Source organism: Xiphophorus maculatus, chromosome 23 (assembly GCF_002775205.1).
Source record: "Xiphophorus maculatus strain JP 163 A chromosome 23, X_maculatus-5.0-male, whole genome shotgun sequence".
Classification (NCBI taxonomy): Eukaryota; Metazoa; Chordata; class Actinopteri; order Cyprinodontiformes; family Poeciliidae; genus Xiphophorus; species Xiphophorus maculatus.
Genome location: NC_036465.1, coordinates 15,764,567 through 15,784,099, shown reverse-complemented (window position 1 = coordinate 15,784,099; position 19,533 = coordinate 15,764,567). Strand labels below are relative to the sequence as shown.

The window sequence follows — 19,533 nt, the reverse complement described above, 5'->3', positions numbered from 1 at the left end:
CACATGACGCTGTGACAGAAACTGCCCGTCCAGACCTTGCAGCATCTGCTGTGTGACTTTAAACAGGAAAGATTATTCTACTCAGAGACTAACACCCCGAGGATGAGGCTTTTTCAGAGGGAGAAGAAGAAGACAGGGGAAAGAGAAGAGGGAGGAAACTGTGGGATGAGGAAGAGGAGGGAAGAGCTGCTCTACATAAAGGAGGACTGCTTGACCCGAGAAAGAATCTGTTCTTCCTGAAAGTATTAAGGGAGGCAATCTTGAGCTGTGGCAACCCTCTCAGAAAACTGCAACTTGACAAAGGTTTGTTTGTTTTTGCAGGTTTCCATGCATTTGCAATGCAAAATGGTTAATTCTGCATATATCTGTGATATTAACTGTTAGTTTTTGTCACTGAAATGTGTGTTTCTGCAGCATTCCCTGCAGGCTCACAGCAGATATTTTCTGTTCTATCTTATAATATTGCTTTAAAACGTTAGCTCTGCTGTGCTTCTTCATCATCTGTGTCATAAACTTGTTCAAACCTTTATTCTCTTTAAGGAAACCAGCAAAGTAAAGACATTTTCTCTTCTCTTGGTTGTTAGGAGGCAGGTGCAGAAACTAAAACTGCTTGTGTGAAAGAGTTTGTTTGTTATTGCTGCTGATAGTTGTATCTGAGTGAGCATGCAGGTGTTGGAGAACAAGTTGTCGGTGCGACGCTGCCTCACCTTCGTTACGGGCCTGGTGGAGTGTCTGTGCTTCGCCGGGGTCGTGTTCGGATGGGCTTCTCTTGTTTTTGTCCTCAAGGAGGACGGCTACTTCAGCTCTCTGTGCTTTAACACAACAGGAGTCAATGGCACTCAGATATTAGGTCAGCTTGATGTTTCCACTGCTGCTGGTTTATTCGTCACAATTTGCTCAATTTTAAGCTTTAACTGTAAATGTTACTGCATTGTTTTCAAAATTATTGCATAACCTGTTTATCAATTATGCATCTAAATACACCGCTGTCTTCTTGTTTATGTCTTTCTCTGCATTACCAACAGACTGCAGTGCACAAGATGAGCAGTTTTCACTTATTTTCACCATCACCTCTTTTATAAACAACTTTTTCGCGCTGCCCAACGGCTTCCTTTTTGATCACTTTGGTACCACAGTGGCTCGACTCTTGGCAATGTGAGTAAAACTGTGTTTATAAACCACGGGGATATGCATTTGTTTGCTGCATGCTCCTCTAAAACTTTCATCCATTTAGAGACTTACAGTGACTAACTTTAGTCAATTGGGACTTTATCAAATTGTCTCAGTTTAAATACAGATGTTCTGGTTTGTTAGAAACCTCTGTGCACAACAATCTGAAGACATCATGGTGAAACAAGATGTTGCTGTGGGATGTTGGGAAGCTGAACAAACTTTCTATGAAAATATGTGGAGTTAAATTCAGGGTAATTCTAGAAAGAAACTGCAGAAGACTTTAGAGTTTTGTTGACATGACAACCGTCAGTTTGTTCTCTGATCTTTGGAGCAGATTAATGTTGCTGAAAGACAGCAATCTTCAACTTTATGCCAAACTCAAATCCATTTAGATCCAAGTCCATTTACCATGTAGCATAATGTTGATGTGAGGTTGGAAAATGTCAGGTTAAACAACACAAAGCATGAGATTGTTCATAGGGATTGCTGAGTAGAGCAAAGTGCATCTATGTGTTTTTCATAGTGGAGTCACTCTTTGTCAAGGGTCTTAAATGCAATTAATGGTGTGATTTTTTATTTTTTATTTTTCAACAGGACTTGGTGAATCTTCTCATTTCTATAAATTATTCTTAATAGATGATTTTCTGAATAATACTTCAAAGCAACCTGAACATGTGTGAAAATACCAGGTTCTGGTTTGCACAGACAATATTCTTCTTTGTTTCAAGTAAATATGTTGACAAAAACAAATTAAAGGTAGACTCAGACGCTCAGACTGTTGCTTGCAGCTGGATCAAAACATCACAGATCTTTTCTCCTGCTGTGTCTTTTCCACTCCAACATTTTCTGACAAGGACAAGATATGATGTGAAATCGATTCATTTGGGATCATCCATTTGAAAAAGGAAGAAAAATTATAATCTGTTCTGTTTCGCTTATTCTAAGACAGCCCCATCTCTCAACAGATTTCTTTACACCACTGGCTCCCTGATGGTGGCGCTCTCTTCGCCGGGTGAGAAACAATGATAATTTCTACCAGCTTAAACAAGCTACTGCGTCTCTTTCTTATCTTTTTCTCCTTTCCATCAGCTCTGTCTTTCCTGCTCTTCCTAGCTCTCCCCCTTTTGGCTGTGGGAGGCATTTTATTTCTGATCACAAACATGCAGGTACGTTGGGTTTTATACATGTCTGTCAGCACAATATTTTTTCTTGAAAGATCAGGAATGACTGTGCAGCAGTTCAAAAAGCGCAGGCTGTGAGTGAAGCTTTCGTTGCTTGAATGGCATCTTCTAACTCTGTGAAAGTGTTAGGCACATCTGTTTGCCTGAGGATAGTATACGTTTGTTCATTATGCTTAGCGCTAAATTTTCGCAGAAAGTCAGATGAGAGGACTTGATTTGAAACTTTTTAGAGGTTTTTAGTGGAAGGGCTTCATTCACAGGCAAAACAGATGTTGGCCAGGCCATGACCTTCTGGCTCCAGGGGTGATGAGTGCAAATAAAGACAATGCACGACTAAAAACACTTTCCAGACTTTGAAGAGTGCTTGGAATATATTATTAACCCAAAATGTCGTGCAGTGCTGTGCATATTTACTATGGCAGGTCTATAAAGGCTAACGGTAAGATAATCTACTTTTAATTTTAGGAAAAGGTGCAACTTAAAGTCCTTTCTCTGACTAATTTTTTGTCTAAAATAGTTTTATTGTCAGTAAATGATCCCCTAAAGGAAGCTAGAGAAAAAACACATGACCAGGATCACTTATTAACTTCTTCCATGATCCACTTTCCAAAGAAATGTTTGTCTTTTGGTAAGTTTTCTGGCGAATTTTGTAACATCAGGCTTATGATCTTGTGTAGACAGACCACCAGTCGCCTCAGGAGGAATTGATGCTTAGTGAAAGATGGCATTGTGTGTCGTCTCCTAATCGTATCCCTAAGTTCAACTCTTCAAAATGCAGTTCAGTTTCCTTTGAGTTCAAGTTTTATCATGTACAAAAGCTTCAATATGATATTGATCTGTTTTGCCTCCTGAAGATTGGAAACCTGTTTGACTCACGTCGCTCTACCATAATCAATCTTTATAATGGAGCTTTTGATTCTTCCTCAGCACTCTTCCTCATCATTAAGGTGACAAACATTCAGAAAGTACGATTTTGTACAAGAGTAAAGAGCTCACGGATGCCACTAAGTCTTCTTGTCTCTGCAGTTGTTACATGAGTCTGGCGTCTCTCTCCGCACTTCCTTCCTCTTTCTGTCGGCCTGCAGCGTCGTCCACATCCTCAGGACGTTCTTCCTGCTGCCCAGAACCTTCATTCCTCACCCACTGCCTGATCGCTACGCGTACGGGTGCGAACAAACCTCCTGGGTGTAGCAACGTTAAGCCACTTTAGAAGTCTTCTTTTACTACTGGCATAATAACTCTATTTAACTGCATCTTTAACTGTGACCGAAATGCGATTTGTTTAGCTTCATTTTAATCTCTTTAAAATGACTTTATTTTTTTGTACATTAATTAGATTACTTGTTTGACAGACATGAAAGTGCCTTTACCTCTGCATGGACCGATCTATTTCTGTATATTTCTCAAAGTTATTTAGAGTGAAAACTTTTTTTATACTAAAAGAAGAACTCATGACATGTTTTTTCAGTTTTTAGTTAAAAAAAACAAATGTCTGTGGAACTAGTACTTTTTTAATCTATGTCCAAGAATTATTGACTTAAAACAAACTTTTAAGTTAGTTGGTCTTATTTCAAGACCAACTAACTTATATTTTTGTCTAGTATTTTTGCACACTAGACAAAAATACTTGGTAAGACTTTGTGTTATTGCCGTACAGGGCTACTGTTAGACAAACAATGATAAACTATTTATTTTCTCAAACTCTTCATACATAACTCAAGCTCTATTGTGAGTCAGTCTTTTCAAATATGTAACCAGTCCAATGATTGAAAGACATTTCAAATAGTTAGCAAAGTATAAAGTTATGAATTAAAGATTTCTGGATTCCTAAGTTAAAAATAACTTAGGAATAACTAGACAAAACCAAACAAATTGTGGTGGTTGTGGGTCAATATGTCTCTGAACATCTTCAGGCTAGTAAACACAAAAATACATGTTTACGAAAGATAAAACTGAAATTATGACTGACTTTCATGTTTGACTTGTTTTTAATTTATTTGCAGGGTTTCTTGTGGTCCATTAGAGACTATGAGCAGTGAGGTGACTGCAAACAGCTGTGCACTTACAGGAGCAGAGGACACACCGTTTACAAAGGACGTCCCTCTAAAACAAGGTTTGTAATCCGTCTTTCTGTGCTTTGGCTCCTGGTCCGTCTTCTCTGGGTTTATTGAGTGTTTGTTCCTCTCAGAGAAGACTTTCCGAGAGTGTTTGCTGTCCAGGTTCTTTGTGGGCCACCTGCTCTGGCTGTCGGTGATGCAGCTCAGGCACTTCCTGTTCATCGGGACCCTCAACCCCATGCTGCTCAGGCTGACAGACGGAGATTCCTCTCTGGGTGACGCCTTCCTTGCTCTTATCAGAAAAATTATTATTTGAGTCAATATGCTGCGTTTTTGAAGGTTTTGCTGCTACTTTGCAGTCAACTCAACCTGTGGGATTCCTATCAAAACATTGTTTGCTGACCATATTTTTGTATGTGCATGTATCTGTGCAGTGAGCCAGTACACCAACGCCTTTGCTTTCACCCAGCTGTGCGCTGTGCTGTGCGCTCCCTGGAACGGCCTCATCATGGACAGACACAGGGGGAAACCTCGGGCTGCCGGTAACCTGCTGGACATTTACAGGAGAAGCTCAGGAAAGACAAGGAGCCATGCTGTGATATATTTACACGTGATTGTCAATGCTTGTAGGAGAGACGGAGCATGAGGCCGACCTGCGGGCGTCTGTGCTTTCTTTATTCCTGACTGCGCTGCAGTGCGTCTTGTTCTCTCTGTGTGCCTCCATCCCCTCCCTGCCACTTCAGTACCTCACCTTCATCCTGCAGGTGCTGAACCGCTCCTTCCTCTACGGCGGCAACGCAGCCTTCATCAGCGTGGCGTGAGTATGGATGCATTTGCAGAAATTGTCATGGTGCTAGACTTAATTTTAAGTCATTTTGCATAAATATGGTTTGACAGTGAAACCACAAACATTTTGTAGTTTGTGATTGGCTTCTTGTATTCAGTGACATTAAGAAACTGAAATATTTTGTGTTTATTTAATCCTGTTTTTAATGCCAAGAGAATAATACACTATATAAAATGTGTATGCTTAGTGTACCTCTACATTCATATTCAATAAATTAGAATGACATTTAAAAGTTTATTTACTTCAGTTGCTCATAAATGAAACACATTATATGGGCATTAAAAGGCTCATGTTTTCAAGCCTTTAATCTGGTAAAAATTATGATTTTCCACATATAATTGAAACATTACATCAAACCTATAAAAACATTTTTACTACAGCAATGAGGATTTAATGAAAAATATGTTCAATATCTTAAAGTTTAAATGTTATTTTTATTCTGACAGCCGAGCTTTTTATTGGTATCCAAGTCCAATTTTTGTTCAGTTCATTTAAACGGCAGAAATTCAAAACAAATGTAATCTCAAAGCATTTTACAAGACAGTTTCAGTTCTTACCTGAAACTGATTCTGTCCTAACCATGTTATCATGTTTAGATTAAGTAACAAACAGCACAGTTCAATCTGAAAGGCACTTGTAGTCAGTTGATGATCTAATCCAGATTGTTTAAAGTTTATCTAAGGAAGTCCAGCTGATTGCATTAACGCGTTAGTTTACAGGAATCCCTCCTGCTGATAAAGCTTTTGGCCTCAGAGCCCAGTTAGATTTCTCCTTGAAGGATCTTTATTTGGTGCTGGTTTTGTTGAGTTTAATTGATCATGTATGTTTACGGCTAATTTGTTGCATCTTTGTAGGTTTCCATCTTGCCACTTTGGGAAGCTGTACGGTCTGGTCATGGTTCTGTCTGCAGTGTTTTCTCTGCTGCAGTATCCCTGCTTTGCTCTGGTGAAAGGACCTCTGGGTGGAGATCCTTTATACGTGAGCACAGTTTTTATCTGTACCAGCTGTATGCTAATTCAGCTATGAACCCTCCTCTCACGGCCTCCCCTCTTCATGTGTGTGCAGGTGAACGTCGGCCTGACGCTGCTCAGCGTGTTAGCCTTCATACATCCCGTCTTCGTCTACATGCATTGTCGAAATCTCGCCTCTGAGAGAGCAAAGAGCAAAGCCTCATCTTAAAGAGTGCAAAACGAGGATGGTGATTTCTCTTTAAAGCTTTCCACCATGGTGGTCGAGTATCATTTCTTTTTTTTTTCTTTTTTTTTCTCCGAAGAGTTTTTGCAGCGCTAGTGGCTCGTATTTTTTCTACAGTAGGCAGACAGGAAGGAGGGTGAGGAGAGGGGGGAAGACATGTTGCAAAGGTCGTCGGGACCGGGAGTCGTCCGCGTCGAGGACTAAGGCCTCCAAACGTGGGGCGTGCTAACCCCCTGCGCCACCACAGCACGCCCCCGAGTATCATTTCTTGACTAGAAGCTAAAAGAACTTTATTTTCAGTAAATTTTGTGATCATTTTACAGTTTCACCTTAAACCAGAGTTCTTTATATAGATAGTCCTAAGTGTCCCACACGGGCATAAAATTACAAATCCTCACAGTCACACTGTCGAGTTGTGCCGATCTGAAATCTCAGGAGCAACCAGCTAATTCCAGACCAAAGTCTACCGTCTCATGCAGCTCTAAAAGATCTGTGTATAATACAGGGCTTGTATTTTATCCACACACTCAACCTGTTAGGGCCTTTGCACAAATATGATCATGTTTCACTACTTAGTTTAGCGGCATTTAGATATATGATGTCACAGTTGAGGGATGGAAAGCATGCATAACTAATTCTAAATAATTAAAGCCTTGCATGTAGATAAATAACTTGCTGTCCTCTTCTAGGGTAAAAGCAACCTTTTCACAGATGGCATTTGGCTTAAAACCTGCCATCCATGAATAATCTCATAATCTGGTAGCGTAATGTTCTTCTACACTCTGGGATAATGACATTAAAAATTATGCTTATGCAGTCAGCATATCAGATGCCCTATGGTAAATAAATACAACTAAGGAAAACGTAGAGTTTTGGTCCAGCAGGTCTTTTGTCACAAATTCAATGTCAACCTCCATAAATCAGGAATAATGTGGAATGACAATCCTGCTGATAGCATCTTGTTTTTGCATTTCAAACAAATTCTTAAACAAGCAAAGATGCATGTATACAAGTAGAGACTCCCTGTCAGATCAAGAAAAAGGGATTTTAGATTAAGAGGGAGAAGGTAGATCTACTGTACTGTGTGGTATGGTAGCTGCACAGCACTGGAGAGGAAACAACTGACACGGGTGGTGAGAACAGCACAAGGCATTGTGGGATGCCCCCTCCCAGACCTGGACTCCATTTACACAGACCGGGTCAAGAAGAGAGCTGGATCCATAGCCATGGATTCCAGCCACCCGGGCCACAGACTGTTTGTGCCGCTGCCATCAGGCAAGCGGTACAGGAATATACGGACTACAACAAATAGACTGAGAAACAGTTTCTTCCCCACAGCCGTCAGAGCCATTACTCCCTGCCGTCCCCCCCTCCCACACATATCATAACCTCGCAGTCACACATACATATCCCCCACCCCCACACAGCCATATTGTTCTGCACTTTGCACTGTCACATCATCTGCATTTTGCCATAATTGGACCTGCTGCTACTTCTTTGGTGTGGTTGAGTGCCTTTAGTTAATTTAGTTGTATATATTGTTATTATTATTATTGTGTGTTTGCTTATTTATACTGTATATATTTGACCTTTTGCACGGGAGCTGCAATGGAAATTTCGTTGAATTCTGTTCAATGACAATAAATGCTATCTAATCTAATCTAATCTACTAAAAAAGTGAACGTCTGTTTCTCTCCTTTACCTTTTGCAAGTTTCACTTCATTCCAACAACCTTTTTATGTGTTTACTCAGTCATCTGATGCTTGAAGTAACTCTTTTTTTTCTTTTTTGCACAGATATTCTGCGTAGGTCATTCATTGTTTTTCTGCGTAGGTCAGTCATACGTTTTACTTAAACAAATTTGTTGTACGTTTGTTGTTTGATGCCTAATATGTGCCATTTATTGCTGAAAGGGAAAATGCGTTTATTTTTTATTATGAAACAGATTAAGGACCATTGCAGTGACCGTAATAACAACGTGTTCAGTATAAAAGTTACTCAGCATAGATTTGAACGGCTACATCAGAGAGGAAACATCTCTGCCCTCTGCTGGCTGCACAGCAGATTTATTTCCTTCTGACCAGAAAAACATTTCTTTTTATCACGTTGACGTCGTGTTTTTGTCCATTATGTGGAGTGTCATTATTTCAGTGTTTTTATGTTAAACATGGAGACATATAGACATACTGTGTTAAAATGTGTAAAGGGTCAAAAGGGGACATTTTATATTCCGAGGGAAAGTGCCAAACTAAAGCTGATTAGTATTTTTTAAGGAGATATTGATAAATATTGATATGGATATAACATTGCTGAACAAAATGTAGCTTTTGATTAAATGTGTGATGAAGGGAATTAATGTTCTTCACATTCTGTTGCTTTTGTTAAACTGAGGTCAACTGCCACCTACAGGTTGTGAAAAAAAGTGCAATTGTGAGACAGTTATTTTTTGTTTTTGGGCATGTGCACCGACTGATGGCACCCTTTGAATTTCGTTGTCCTTGTGACAATGACAATAAAGATTTATCTATCTTATCTTATCAATTGTACAGACACGTTTTTACGTACAAAAATCCATCCTGAATAAAAACCTGATACATTTCAGTTATCAAAATGTTTGTTTTTCTGAGTTAATCTGAGAGTTTTCCAAAAATGCATTTAACTTTGATAAATGTGCAACTGGATTAGTCTTACATTTCAAAAGGAGGAATTGTAAAGTATTGAAACTGCAATATTGACTGACATTAATTTCCTTAGGACACTTTGTTGATTAATACTGCTGCAACCTCAGGAATTTTGTCTATCTAATTACTTTTTTGTTGTATATTTTGAGTTGTTGCTTTGCAATTTCCCCACTACTTTTTTTTAAATGGATGCCATCTTTTTTTGTGAAAAATATTAGTCCCGCCTGCAGAAAATCATCCTTTAACTTGATACCGTCACTTAAATGATGTTCTCAGGTCTGCAAGCTGCTGCATTTTCTTTCTGTTTGAAAAGATGGTCAGTTTGGTCAAACGCTAAAATTTTAGTTTCATCAGACCACAGCATAGCTCTGGTTGTGTGTTGGTTTTAGAAAAATAAAGGGAGCTGGACAAGAGATGATAAATCGTTCAAATTTTTTTTTATTTCTTTTTTACATTTTCTGGCAGTTTTTCATTTTAAAGTGATACATACCAATGTAGAGATATTATGAATTGCAAAAATGAGAGATTTGCAGCCACTTCAGAGGAATGAGTAAGTTACAACAGAAAGGTTTAGATAAATGTACAGTTTTAAAGTGATTCTCATGAAGCATTTTGTAAAACAGATTATTAATAAATCAGTTAATTAAAGGCACAGTGGAACGACAAACAGCACCAGGCTCTTTGATTTATGATGGGACTTGTCTTAGTTTTGGTAAGTAACCTATCTGCAGTCATAAATCAACTTACTGACTTAAACATAAGTCAGTTTTCTGCATCATCACTTGCAACCATGACGTATAATCCATATAACTCAAACATATATTTTTAATTTCTTTCTCTCTGTTCTGCTCTCAGGCCTGCTCTATCTAGGCCTTCAGGGTTAAAGAGAATTAAAGCCATTCGGACATAATTAACTCGGTTTGAGAAAATATTAATCAACAATCCCACTGACATTTAGGCTCATTATCATTTCAGTCACATTCCGTCTTGTGGTATTTTCCAATTTAGGTTAATGTTTGTGCCTCCTAACCGTTCCATCCTTTGGCTTTTGTTGTCACCTTTCCAAACCTTCATTTGACATACCAAAGCTCTTCAACTTCACTCAAATTCAAATGGATCAAATTCTTGTTAACACAGTCAAAGTTTCATTATCTTTAATGGCAGCCACATTTTAAATACTGATAAGACCTATCAGCATTTCCATCTGCCTCTATATCCATAGTGTCTCCATCACATGACGCTGTGACAGAAACTGCCCGTCCAGACCTTGCAGCATCTGCTGTGTGACTTTAAACAGGAAAGATTATTCTACTCAGAGACTAACACCCCGAGGATGAGGCTTTTTCAGAGGGAGAAGAAGAAGACAGGGGAAAGAGAAGAGGGAGGAAACTGTGGGATGAGGAAGAGGAGGGAAGAGCTGCTCTACATAAAGGAGGACTGCTTGACCCGAGAAAGAATCTGTTCTTCCTGAAAGTATTAAGGGAGGCAATCTTGAGCTGTGGCAACCCTCTCAGAAAACTGCAACTTGACAAAGGTTTGTTTGTTTTTGCAGGTTTCCATGCATTTGCAATGCAAAATGGTTAATTCTGCATATATCTGTGATATTAACTGTTAGTTTTTGTCACTGAAATGTGTGTTTCTGCAGCATTCCCTGCAGGCTCACAGCAGATATTTTCTGTTCTATCTTATAATATTGCTTTAAAACGTTAGCTCTGCTGTGCTTCTTCATCATCTGTGTCATAAACTTGTTCAAACCTTTATTCTCTTTAAGGAAACCAGCAAAGTAAAGACATTTTCTCTTCTCTTGGTTGTTAGGAGGCAGGTGCAGAAACTAAAACTGCTTGTGTGAAAGAGTTTGTTTGTTATTGCTGCTGATAGTTGTATCTGAGTGAGCATGCAGGTGTTGGAGAACAAGTTGTCGGTGCGACGCTGCCTCACCTTCGTTACGGGCCTGGTGGAGTGTCTGTGCTTCGCCGGGGTCGTGTTCGGATGGGCTTCTCTTGTTTTTGTCCTCAAGGAGGACGGCTACTTCAGCTCTCTGTGCTTTAACACAACAGGAGTCAATGGCACTCAGATATTAGGTCAGCTTGATGTTTCCACTGCTGCTGGTTTATTCGTCACAATTTGCTCAATTTTAAGCTTTAACTGTAAATGTTACTGCATTGTTTTCAAAATTATTGCATAACCTGTTTATCAATTATGCATCTAAATACACCGCTGTCTTCTTGTTTATGTCTTTCTCTGCATTACCAACAGACTGCAGTGCACAAGATGAGCAGTTTTCACTTATTTTCACCATCACCTCTTTTATAAACAACTTTTTCGCGCTGCCCAACGGCTTCCTTTTTGATCACTTTGGTACCACAGTGGCTCGACTCTTGGCAATGTGAGTAAAACTGTGTTTATAAACCACGGGGATATGCATTTGTTTGCTGCATGCTCCTCTAAAACTTTCATCCATTTAGAGACTTACAGTGACTAACTTTAGTCAATTGGGACTTTATCAAATTGTCTCAGTTTAAATACAGATGTTCTGGTTTGTTAGAAACCTCTGTGCACAACAATCTGAAGACATCATGGTGAAACAAGATGTTGCTGTGGGATGTTGGGAAGCTGAACAAACTTTCTATGAAAATATGTGGAGTTAAATTCAGGGTAATTCTAGAAAGAAACTGCAGAAGACTTTAGAGTTTTGTTGACATGACAACCGTCAGTTTGTTCTCTGATCTTTGGAGCAGATTAATGTTGCTGAAAGACAGCAATCTTCAACTTTATGCCAAACTCAAATCCATTTAGATCCAAGTCCATTTACCATGTAGCATAATGTTGATGTGAGGTTGGAAAATGTCAGGTTAAACAACACAAAGCATGAGATTGTTCATAGGGATTGCTGAGTAGAGCAAAGTGCATCTATGTGTTTTTCATAGTGGAGTCACTCTTTGTCAAGGGTCTTAAATGCAATTAATGGTGTGATTTTTTATTTTTTATTTTTCAACAGGACTTGGTGAATCTTCTCATTTCTATAAATTATACTTAATAGATGATTTTCTGAATAATACTTCAAAGCAACCTGAACATGTGTGAAAATACCAGGTTCTGGTTTGCACAGACAATATTCTTCTTTGTTTCAAGTAAATATGTTGACAAAAACAAATTAAAGGTAGACTCAGACGCTCAGACTGTTGCTTGCAGCTGGATCAAAACATCACAGATCTTTTCTCCTGCTGTGTCTTTTCCACTCCAACATTTTCTGACAAGGACAAGATATGATGTGAAATCGATTCATTTGGGATCATCCATTTGAAAAAGGAAGAAAAATTATAATCTGTTCTGTTTCGCTTATTCTAAGACAGCCCCATCTCTCAACAGATTTCTTTACACCACTGGCTCCCTGATGGTGGCGCTCTCTTCGCCGGGTGAGAAACAATGATAATTTCTACCAGCTTAAACAAGCTACTGCGTCTCTTTCTTATCTTTTTCTCCTTTCCATCAGCTCTGTCTTTCCTGCTCTTCCTAGCTCTCCCCCTTTTGGCTGTGGGAGGCATTTTATTTCTGATCACAAACATGCAGGTACGTTGGGTTTTATACATGTCTGTCAGCACAATATTTTTTCTTGAAAGATCAGGAATGACTGTGCAGCAGTTCAAAAAGCGCAGGCTGTGAGTGAAGCTTTCGTTGCTTGAATGGCATCTTCTAACTCTGTGAAAGTGTTAGGCACATCTGTTTGCCTGAGGATAGTATACGTTTGTTCATTATGCTTAGCGCTAAATTTTCGCAGAAAGTCAGATGAGAGGACTTGATTTGAAACTTTTTAGAGGTTTTTAGTGGAAGGGCTTCATTCACAGGCAAAACAGATGTTGGCCAGGCCATGACCTTCTGGCTCCAGGGGTGATGAGTGCAAATAAAGACAATGCACGACTAAAAACACTTTCCAGACTTTGAAGAGTGCTTGGAATATATTATTAACCCAAAATGTCGTGCAGTGCTGTGCATATTTACTATGGCAGGTCTATAAAGGCTAACGGTAAGATAATCTACTTTTAATTTTAGGAAAAGGTGCAACTTAAAGTCCTTTCTCTGACTAATTTTTTGTCTAAAATAGTTTTATTGTCAGTAAATGATCCCCTAAAGGAAGCTAGAGAAAAAACACATGACCAGGATCACTTATTAACTTCTTCCATGATCCACTTTCCAAAGAAATGTTTGTCTTTTGGTAAGTTTTCTGGCGAATTTTGTAACATCAGGCTTATGATCTTGTGTAGACAGACCACCAGTCGCCTCAGGAGGAATTGATGCTTAGTGAAAGATGGCATTGTGTGTCGTCTCCTAATCGTATCCCTAAGTTCAACTCTTCAAAATGCAGTTCAGTTTCCTTTGAGTTCAAGTTTTATCATGTACAAAAGCTTCAATATGATATTGATCTGTTTTGCCTCCTGAAGATTGGAAACCTGTTTGACTCACGTCGCTCTACCATAATCAATCTTTATAATGGAGCTTTTGATTCTTCCTCAGCACTCTTCCTCATCATTAAGGTGACAAACATTCAGAAAGTACGATTTTGTACAAGAGTAAAGAGCTCACGGATGCCACTAAGTCTTCTTGTCTCTGCAGTTGTTACATGAGTCTGGCGTCTCTCTCCGCACTTCCTTCCTCTTTCTGTCGGCCTGCAGCGTCGTCCACATCCTCAGGACGTTCTTCCTGCTGCCCAGAACCTTCATTCCTCACCCACTGCCTGATCGCTACGCGTACGGGTGCGAACAAACCTCCTGGGTGTAGCAACGTTAAGCCACTTTAGAAGTCTTCTTTTACTACTGGCATAATAACTCTATTTAACTGCATCTTTAACTGTGACCGAAATGCGATTTGTTTAGCTTCATTTTAATCTCTTTAAAATGACTTTATTTTTTTGTACATTAATTAGATTACTTGTTTGACAGACATGAAAGTGCCTTTACCTCTGCATGGACCGATCTATTTCTGTATATTTCTCAAAGTTATTTAGAGTGAAAACTTTTTTTATACTAAAAGAAGAACTCATGACATGTTTTTTCAGTTTTTAGTTAAAAAAAACAAATGTCTGTGGAACTAGTACTTTTTTAATCTATGTCCAAGAATTATTGACTTAAAACAAACTTTTAAGTTAGTTGGTCTTATTTCAAGACCAACTAACTTATATTTTTGTCTAGTATTTTTGCACACTAGACAAAAATACTTGGTAAGACTTTGTGTTATTGCCGTACAGGGCTACTGTTAGACAAACAATGATAAACTATTTATTTTCTCAAACTCTTCATACATAACTCAAGCTCTATTGTGAGTCAGTCTTTTCAAATATGTAACCAGTCCAATGATTGAAAGACATTTCAAATAGTTAGCAAAGTATAAAGTTATGAATTAAAGATTTCTGGATTCCTAAGTTAAAAATAACTTAGGAATAACTAGACAAAACCAAACAAATTGTGGTGGTTGTGGGTCAATATGTCTCTGAACATCTTCAGGCTAGTAAACACAAAAATACATGTTTACGAAAGATAAAACTGAAATTATGACTGACTTTCATGTTTGACTTGTTTTTAATTTATTTGCAGGGTTTCTTGTGGTCCATTAGAGACTATGAGCAGTGAGGTGACTGCAAACAGCTGTGCACTTACAGGAGCAGAGGACACACCGTTTACAAAGGACGTCCCTCTAAAACAAGGTTTGTAATCCGTCTTTCTGTGCTTTGGCTCCTGGTCCGTCTTCTCTGGGTTTATTGAGTGTTTGTTCCTCTCAGAGAAGACTTTCCGAGAGTGTTTGCTGTCCAGGTTCTTTGTGGGCCACCTGCTCTGGCTGTCGGTGATGCAGCTCAGGCACTTCCTGTTCATCGGGACCCTCAACCCCATGCTGCTCAGGCTGACAGACGGAGATTCCTCTCTGGGTGACGCCTTCCTTGCTCTTATCAGAAAAATTATTATTTGAGTCAATATGCTGCGTTTTTGAAGGTTTTGCTGCTACTTTGCAGTCAACTCAACCTGTGGGATTCCTATCAAAACATTGTTTGCTGACCATATTTTTGTATGTGCATGTATCTGTGCAGTGAGCCAGTACACCAACGCCTTTGCTTTCACCCAGCTGTGCGCTGTGCTGTGCGCTCCCTGGAACGGCCTCATCATGGACAGACACAGGGGGAAACCTCGGGCTGCCGGTAACCTGCTGGACATTTACAGGAGAAGCTCAGGAAAGACAAGGAGCCATGCTGTGATATATTTACACGTGATTGTCAATGCTTGTAGGAGAGACGGAGCATGAGGCCGACCTGCGGGCGTCTGTGCTTTCTTTATTCCTGACTGCGCTGCAGTGCGTCTTGTTCTCTCTGTGTGCCTCCATCCCCTCCCTGCCACTTCAGTACCTCACCTTCATCCTGCAGGTGCTGAACCGCTCCTTCCTCTACGGCGGCAACGCAGCCTTCATCAGCGTGGCGTGAGTATGGATGCATTTGCAGAAATTGTCATGGTGCTAGACTTAATTTTAAGTCATTTTGCATAAATATGGTTTGACAGTGAAACCACAAACATTTTGTAGTTTGTGATTGGCTTCTTGTATTCAGTGACATTAAGAAACTGAAATATTTTGTGTTTATTTAATCCTGTTTTTAATGCCAAGAGAATAATACACTATATAAAATGTGTATGCTTAGTGTACCTCTACATTCATATTCAATAAATTAGAATGACATTTAAAAGTTTATTTACTTCAGTTGCTCATAAATGAAACACATTATATGGGCATTAAAAGGCTCATGTTTTCAAGCCTTTAATCTGGTAAAAATTATGATTTTCCACATATAATTGAAACATTACATCAAACCTATAAAAACATTTTTACTACAGCAATGAGGATTTAATGAAAAATATGTTCAATATCTTAAAGTTTAAATGTTATTTTTATTCTGACAGCCGAGCTTTTTATTGGTATCCAAGTCCAATTTTTGTTCAGTTCATTTAAACGGCAGAAATTCAAAACAAATGTAATCTCAAAGCATTTTACAAGACAGTTTCAGTTCTTACCTGAAACTGATTCTGTCCTAACCATGTTATCATGTTTAGATTAAGTAACAAACAGCACAGTTCAATCTGAAAGGCACTTGTAGTCAGTTGATGATCTAATCCAGATTGTTTAAAGTTTATCTAAGGAAGTCCAGCTGATTGCATTAACGCGTTAGTTTACAGGAATCCCTCCTGCTGATAAAGCTTTTGGCCTCAGAGCCCAGTTAGATTTCTCCTTGAAGGATCTTTATTTGGTGCTGGTTTTGTTGAGTTTAATTGATCATGTATGTTTACGGCTAATTTGTTGCATCTTTGTAGGTTTCCATCTTGCCACTTTGGGAAGCTGTACGGTCTGGTCATGGTTCTGTCTGCAGTGTTTTCTCTGCTGCAGTATCCCTGCTTTGCTCTGGTGAAAGGACCTCTGGGTGGAGATCCTTTATACGTGAGCACAGTTTTTATCTGTACCAGCTGTATGCTAATTCAGCTATGAACCCTCCTCTCACGGCCTCCCCTCTTCATGTGTGTGCAGGTGAACGTCGGCCTGACGCTGCTCAGCGTGTTAGCCTTCATACATCCCGTCTTCGTCTACATGCATTGTCGAAATCTCGCCTCTGAGAGAGCAAAGAGCAAAGCCTCATCTTAAAGAGTGCAAAACGAGGATGGTGATTTCTCTTTAAAGCTTTCCACCATGGTGGTCGAGTATCATTTCTTTTTTTTTTCTTTTTTTTTCTCCGAAGAGTTTTTGCAGCGCTAGTGGCTCGTATTTTTTCTACAGTAGGCAGACAGGAAGGAGGGTGAGGAGAGGGGGGAAGACATGTTGCAAAGGTCGTCGGGACCGGGAGTCGTCCGCGTCGAGGACTAAGGCCTCCAAACGTGGGGCGTGCTAACCCCCTGCGCCACCACAGCACGCCCCCGAGTATCATTTCTTGACTAGAAGCTAAAAGAACTTTATTTTCAGTAAATTTTGTGATCATTTTACAGTTTCACCTTAAACCAGAGTTCTTTATATAGATAGTCCTAAGTGTCCCACACGGGCATAAAATTACAAATCCTCACAGTCACACTGTCAAGCTGTGCCGATCTGAAATCTCAGGAGCAACCAGCTAATTCCAGACCAAAGTCTACCGTCTCATGCAGCTCTAAAAGATCTGTGTATAATACAGGGCTTGTATTTTATCCACACACTCAACCTGTTAGGGCCTTTGCACAAATATGATCATGTTTCACTACTTAGTTTAGCGGCATTTAGATATATGATGTCACAGTTGAGGGATGGAAAGCATGCATAACTAATTCTAAATAATTAAAGCCTTGCATGTAGATAAATAACTTGCTGTCCTCTTCTAGGGTAAAAGCAACCTTTTCACAGATGGCATTTGGCTTAAAACCTGCCATCCATGAATAATCTCATAATCTGGTAGCGTAATGTTCTTCTACACTCTGGGATAATGACATTAAAAATTATGCTTATGCAGTCAGCATATCAGATGCCCTATGGTAAATAAATACAACTAAGGAAAACGTAGAGTTTTGGTCCAGCAGGTCTTTTGTCACAAATTCAATGTCAACCTCCATAAATCAGGAATAATGTGGAATGACAATCCTGCTGATAGCATCTTGTTTTTGCATTTCAAACAAATTCTTAAACAAGCAAAGATGCATGTATACAAGTAGAGACTCCCTGTCAGATCAAGAAAAAGGGATTTTAGATTAAGAGGGAGAAGGTAGATCTACTGTACTGTGTGGTATGGTAGCTGCACAGCACTGGAGAGGAAACAACTGACACGGGTGGTGAGAACAGCACAAGGCATTGTGGGATGCCCCCTCCCAGACCTGGACTCCATTTACACAGACCGGGTCAAGAAGAGAGCTGGATCCATAGCCATGGATTCCAGCCACCCGGGCCACAGACTGTTTGTGCCGCTGCCATCAGGCAAGCGGTACAGGAATATACGGACTACAACAAATAGACTGAGAAACAGTTTCTTCCCCACAGCCGTCAGAGCCATTACTCCCTGCCGTCCCCCCCTCCCACACATATCATAACCTCGCAGTCACACATACATATCCCCCACCCCCACACAGCCATATTGTTCTGCACTTTGCACTGTCACATCATCTGCATTTTGCCATAATTGGACCTGCTGCTACTTCTTTGGTGTGGTTGAGTGCCTTTAGTTAATTTAGTTGTATATATTGTTATTATTATTATTGTGTGTTTGCTTATTTATACTGTATATATTTGACCTTTTGCACGGGAGCTGCAATGGAAATTTCGTTGAATTCTGTTCAATGACAATAAATGCTATCTAATCTAATCTAATCTACTAAAAAAGTGAACGTCTGTTTCTCTCCTTTACCTTTTGCAAGTTTCACTTCATTCCAACAACCTTTTTATGTGTTTACTCAGTCATCTGATGCTTGAAGTAACTCTTTTTTTTCTTTTTTGCACAGATATTCTGCGTAGGTCATTCATTGTTTTTCTGCGTAGGTCAGTCATACGTTTTACTTAAACAAATTTGTTGTACGTTTGTTGTTTGATGCCTAATATGTGCCATTTATTGCTGAAAGGGAAAATGCGTTTATTTTTTATTATGAAACAGATTAAGGACCATTGCAGTGACCGTAATAACAACGTGTTCAGTATAAAAGTTACTCAGCATAGATTTGAACGGCTACATCAGAGAGGAAACATCTCTGCCCTCTGCTGGCTGCACAGCAGATTTATTTCCTTCTGACCAGAAAAACATTTCTTTTTATCACGTTGACGTCGTGTTTTTGTCCATTATGTGGAGTGTCATTATTTCAGTGTTTTTATGTTAAACATGGAGACATATAGACATACTGTGTTAAAATGTGTAAAGGGTCAAAAGGGGACATTTTATATTCCGAGGGAAAGTGCCAAACTAAAGCTGATTAGTATTTTTTAAGGAGATATTGATAAATATTGATATGGATATAACATTGCTGAACAAAATGTAGCTTTTGATTAAATGTGTGATGAAGGGAATTAATGTTCTTCACATTCTGTTGCTTTTGTTAAACTGAGGTCAACTGCCACCTACAGGTTGTGAAAAAAAGTGCAATTGTGAGACAGTTATTTTTTGTTTTTGGGCATGTGCACCGACTGATGGCACCCTTTGAATTTCGTTGTCCTTGTGACAATGACAATAAAGATTTATCTATCTTATCTTATCAATTGTACAGACACGTTTTTACGTACAAAAATCCATCCTGAATAAAAACCTGATACATTTCAGTTATCAAAATGTTTGTTTTTCTGAGTTAATCTGAGAGTTTTCCAAAAATGCATTTAACTTTGATAAATGTGCAACTGGATTAGTCTTACATTTCAAAAGGAGGAATTGTAAAGTA

At 39.2% G+C, this 19,533-nt stretch overlaps 2 protein-coding genes across 2 annotated transcripts; both read left to right on the top strand.

Annotated features, from left to right (window-relative positions):
* Positions 1-312: 312 nt before the first annotated feature.
* LOC111606991 (solute carrier family 43 member 3-like) lies at positions 313-6,593 on the top strand. The gene is made up of 12 exons (XM_023328663.1): positions 313-850; positions 1,026-1,155; positions 2,139-2,185; positions 2,263-2,339; positions 3,209-3,301; positions 3,381-3,520; positions 4,358-4,467; positions 4,543-4,686; positions 4,846-4,953; positions 5,042-5,228; positions 6,113-6,236; positions 6,324-6,593. The coding sequence occupies exons 1-12, from the start codon at positions 664-666 to the stop codon at positions 6,435-6,437; spliced, it is 1,461 nt and encodes a 486-aa protein (XP_023184431.1). The 5' UTR covers positions 313-663; the 3' UTR covers positions 6,438-6,593.
* A 4,083-nt stretch (positions 6,594-10,676) lies between these two features.
* LOC111606992 (solute carrier family 43 member 3-like) lies at positions 10,677-16,957 on the top strand. Its single transcript, XM_023328664.1, has 12 exons — positions 10,677-11,214; positions 11,390-11,519; positions 12,503-12,549; positions 12,627-12,703; positions 13,573-13,665; positions 13,745-13,884; positions 14,722-14,831; positions 14,907-15,050; positions 15,210-15,317; positions 15,406-15,592; positions 16,477-16,600; positions 16,688-16,957. The coding sequence occupies exons 1-12, from the start codon at positions 11,028-11,030 to the stop codon at positions 16,799-16,801; spliced, it is 1,461 nt and encodes a 486-aa protein (XP_023184432.1). The 5' UTR covers positions 10,677-11,027; the 3' UTR covers positions 16,802-16,957.
* Positions 16,958-19,533: the final 2,576 nt, after the last annotated feature.

What these genes read in the sequence shown, in the direction of transcription:
- LOC111606992 (XM_023328664.1), top strand. Translation starts at nt 11,028, where the DNA reads ATGCAGGTGTTGGAGAACAAGTTGTCGGTGCGACGCTGCCTCACCTTC. An exon ending in GTGGCTCGACTCTTGGCAAT is followed by an intron (nt 11,520 to 12,502) that starts GTGAGTAAAACT and finishes ATCTCTCAACAG; the next exon opens with ATTTCTTTACACCACTGGCT. An exon ending in CCTGATCGCTACGCGTACGG is followed by an intron (nt 13,885 to 14,721) that starts GTGCGAACAAAC and finishes ATTTATTTGCAG; the next exon opens with GGTTTCTTGTGGTCCATTAG.
- LOC111606991 (XM_023328663.1), top strand. Translation starts at nt 664, where the DNA reads ATGCAGGTGTTGGAGAACAAGTTGTCGGTGCGACGCTGCCTCACCTTC. An exon ending in GGTGGCGCTCTCTTCGCCGG is followed by an intron (nt 2,186 to 2,262) that starts GTGAGAAACAAT and finishes CCTTTCCATCAG; the next exon opens with CTCTGTCTTTCCTGCTCTTC. An exon ending in AGACGGAGATTCCTCTCTGG is followed by an intron (nt 4,687 to 4,845) that starts GTGACGCCTTCC and finishes GTATCTGTGCAG; the next exon opens with TGAGCCAGTACACCAACGCC.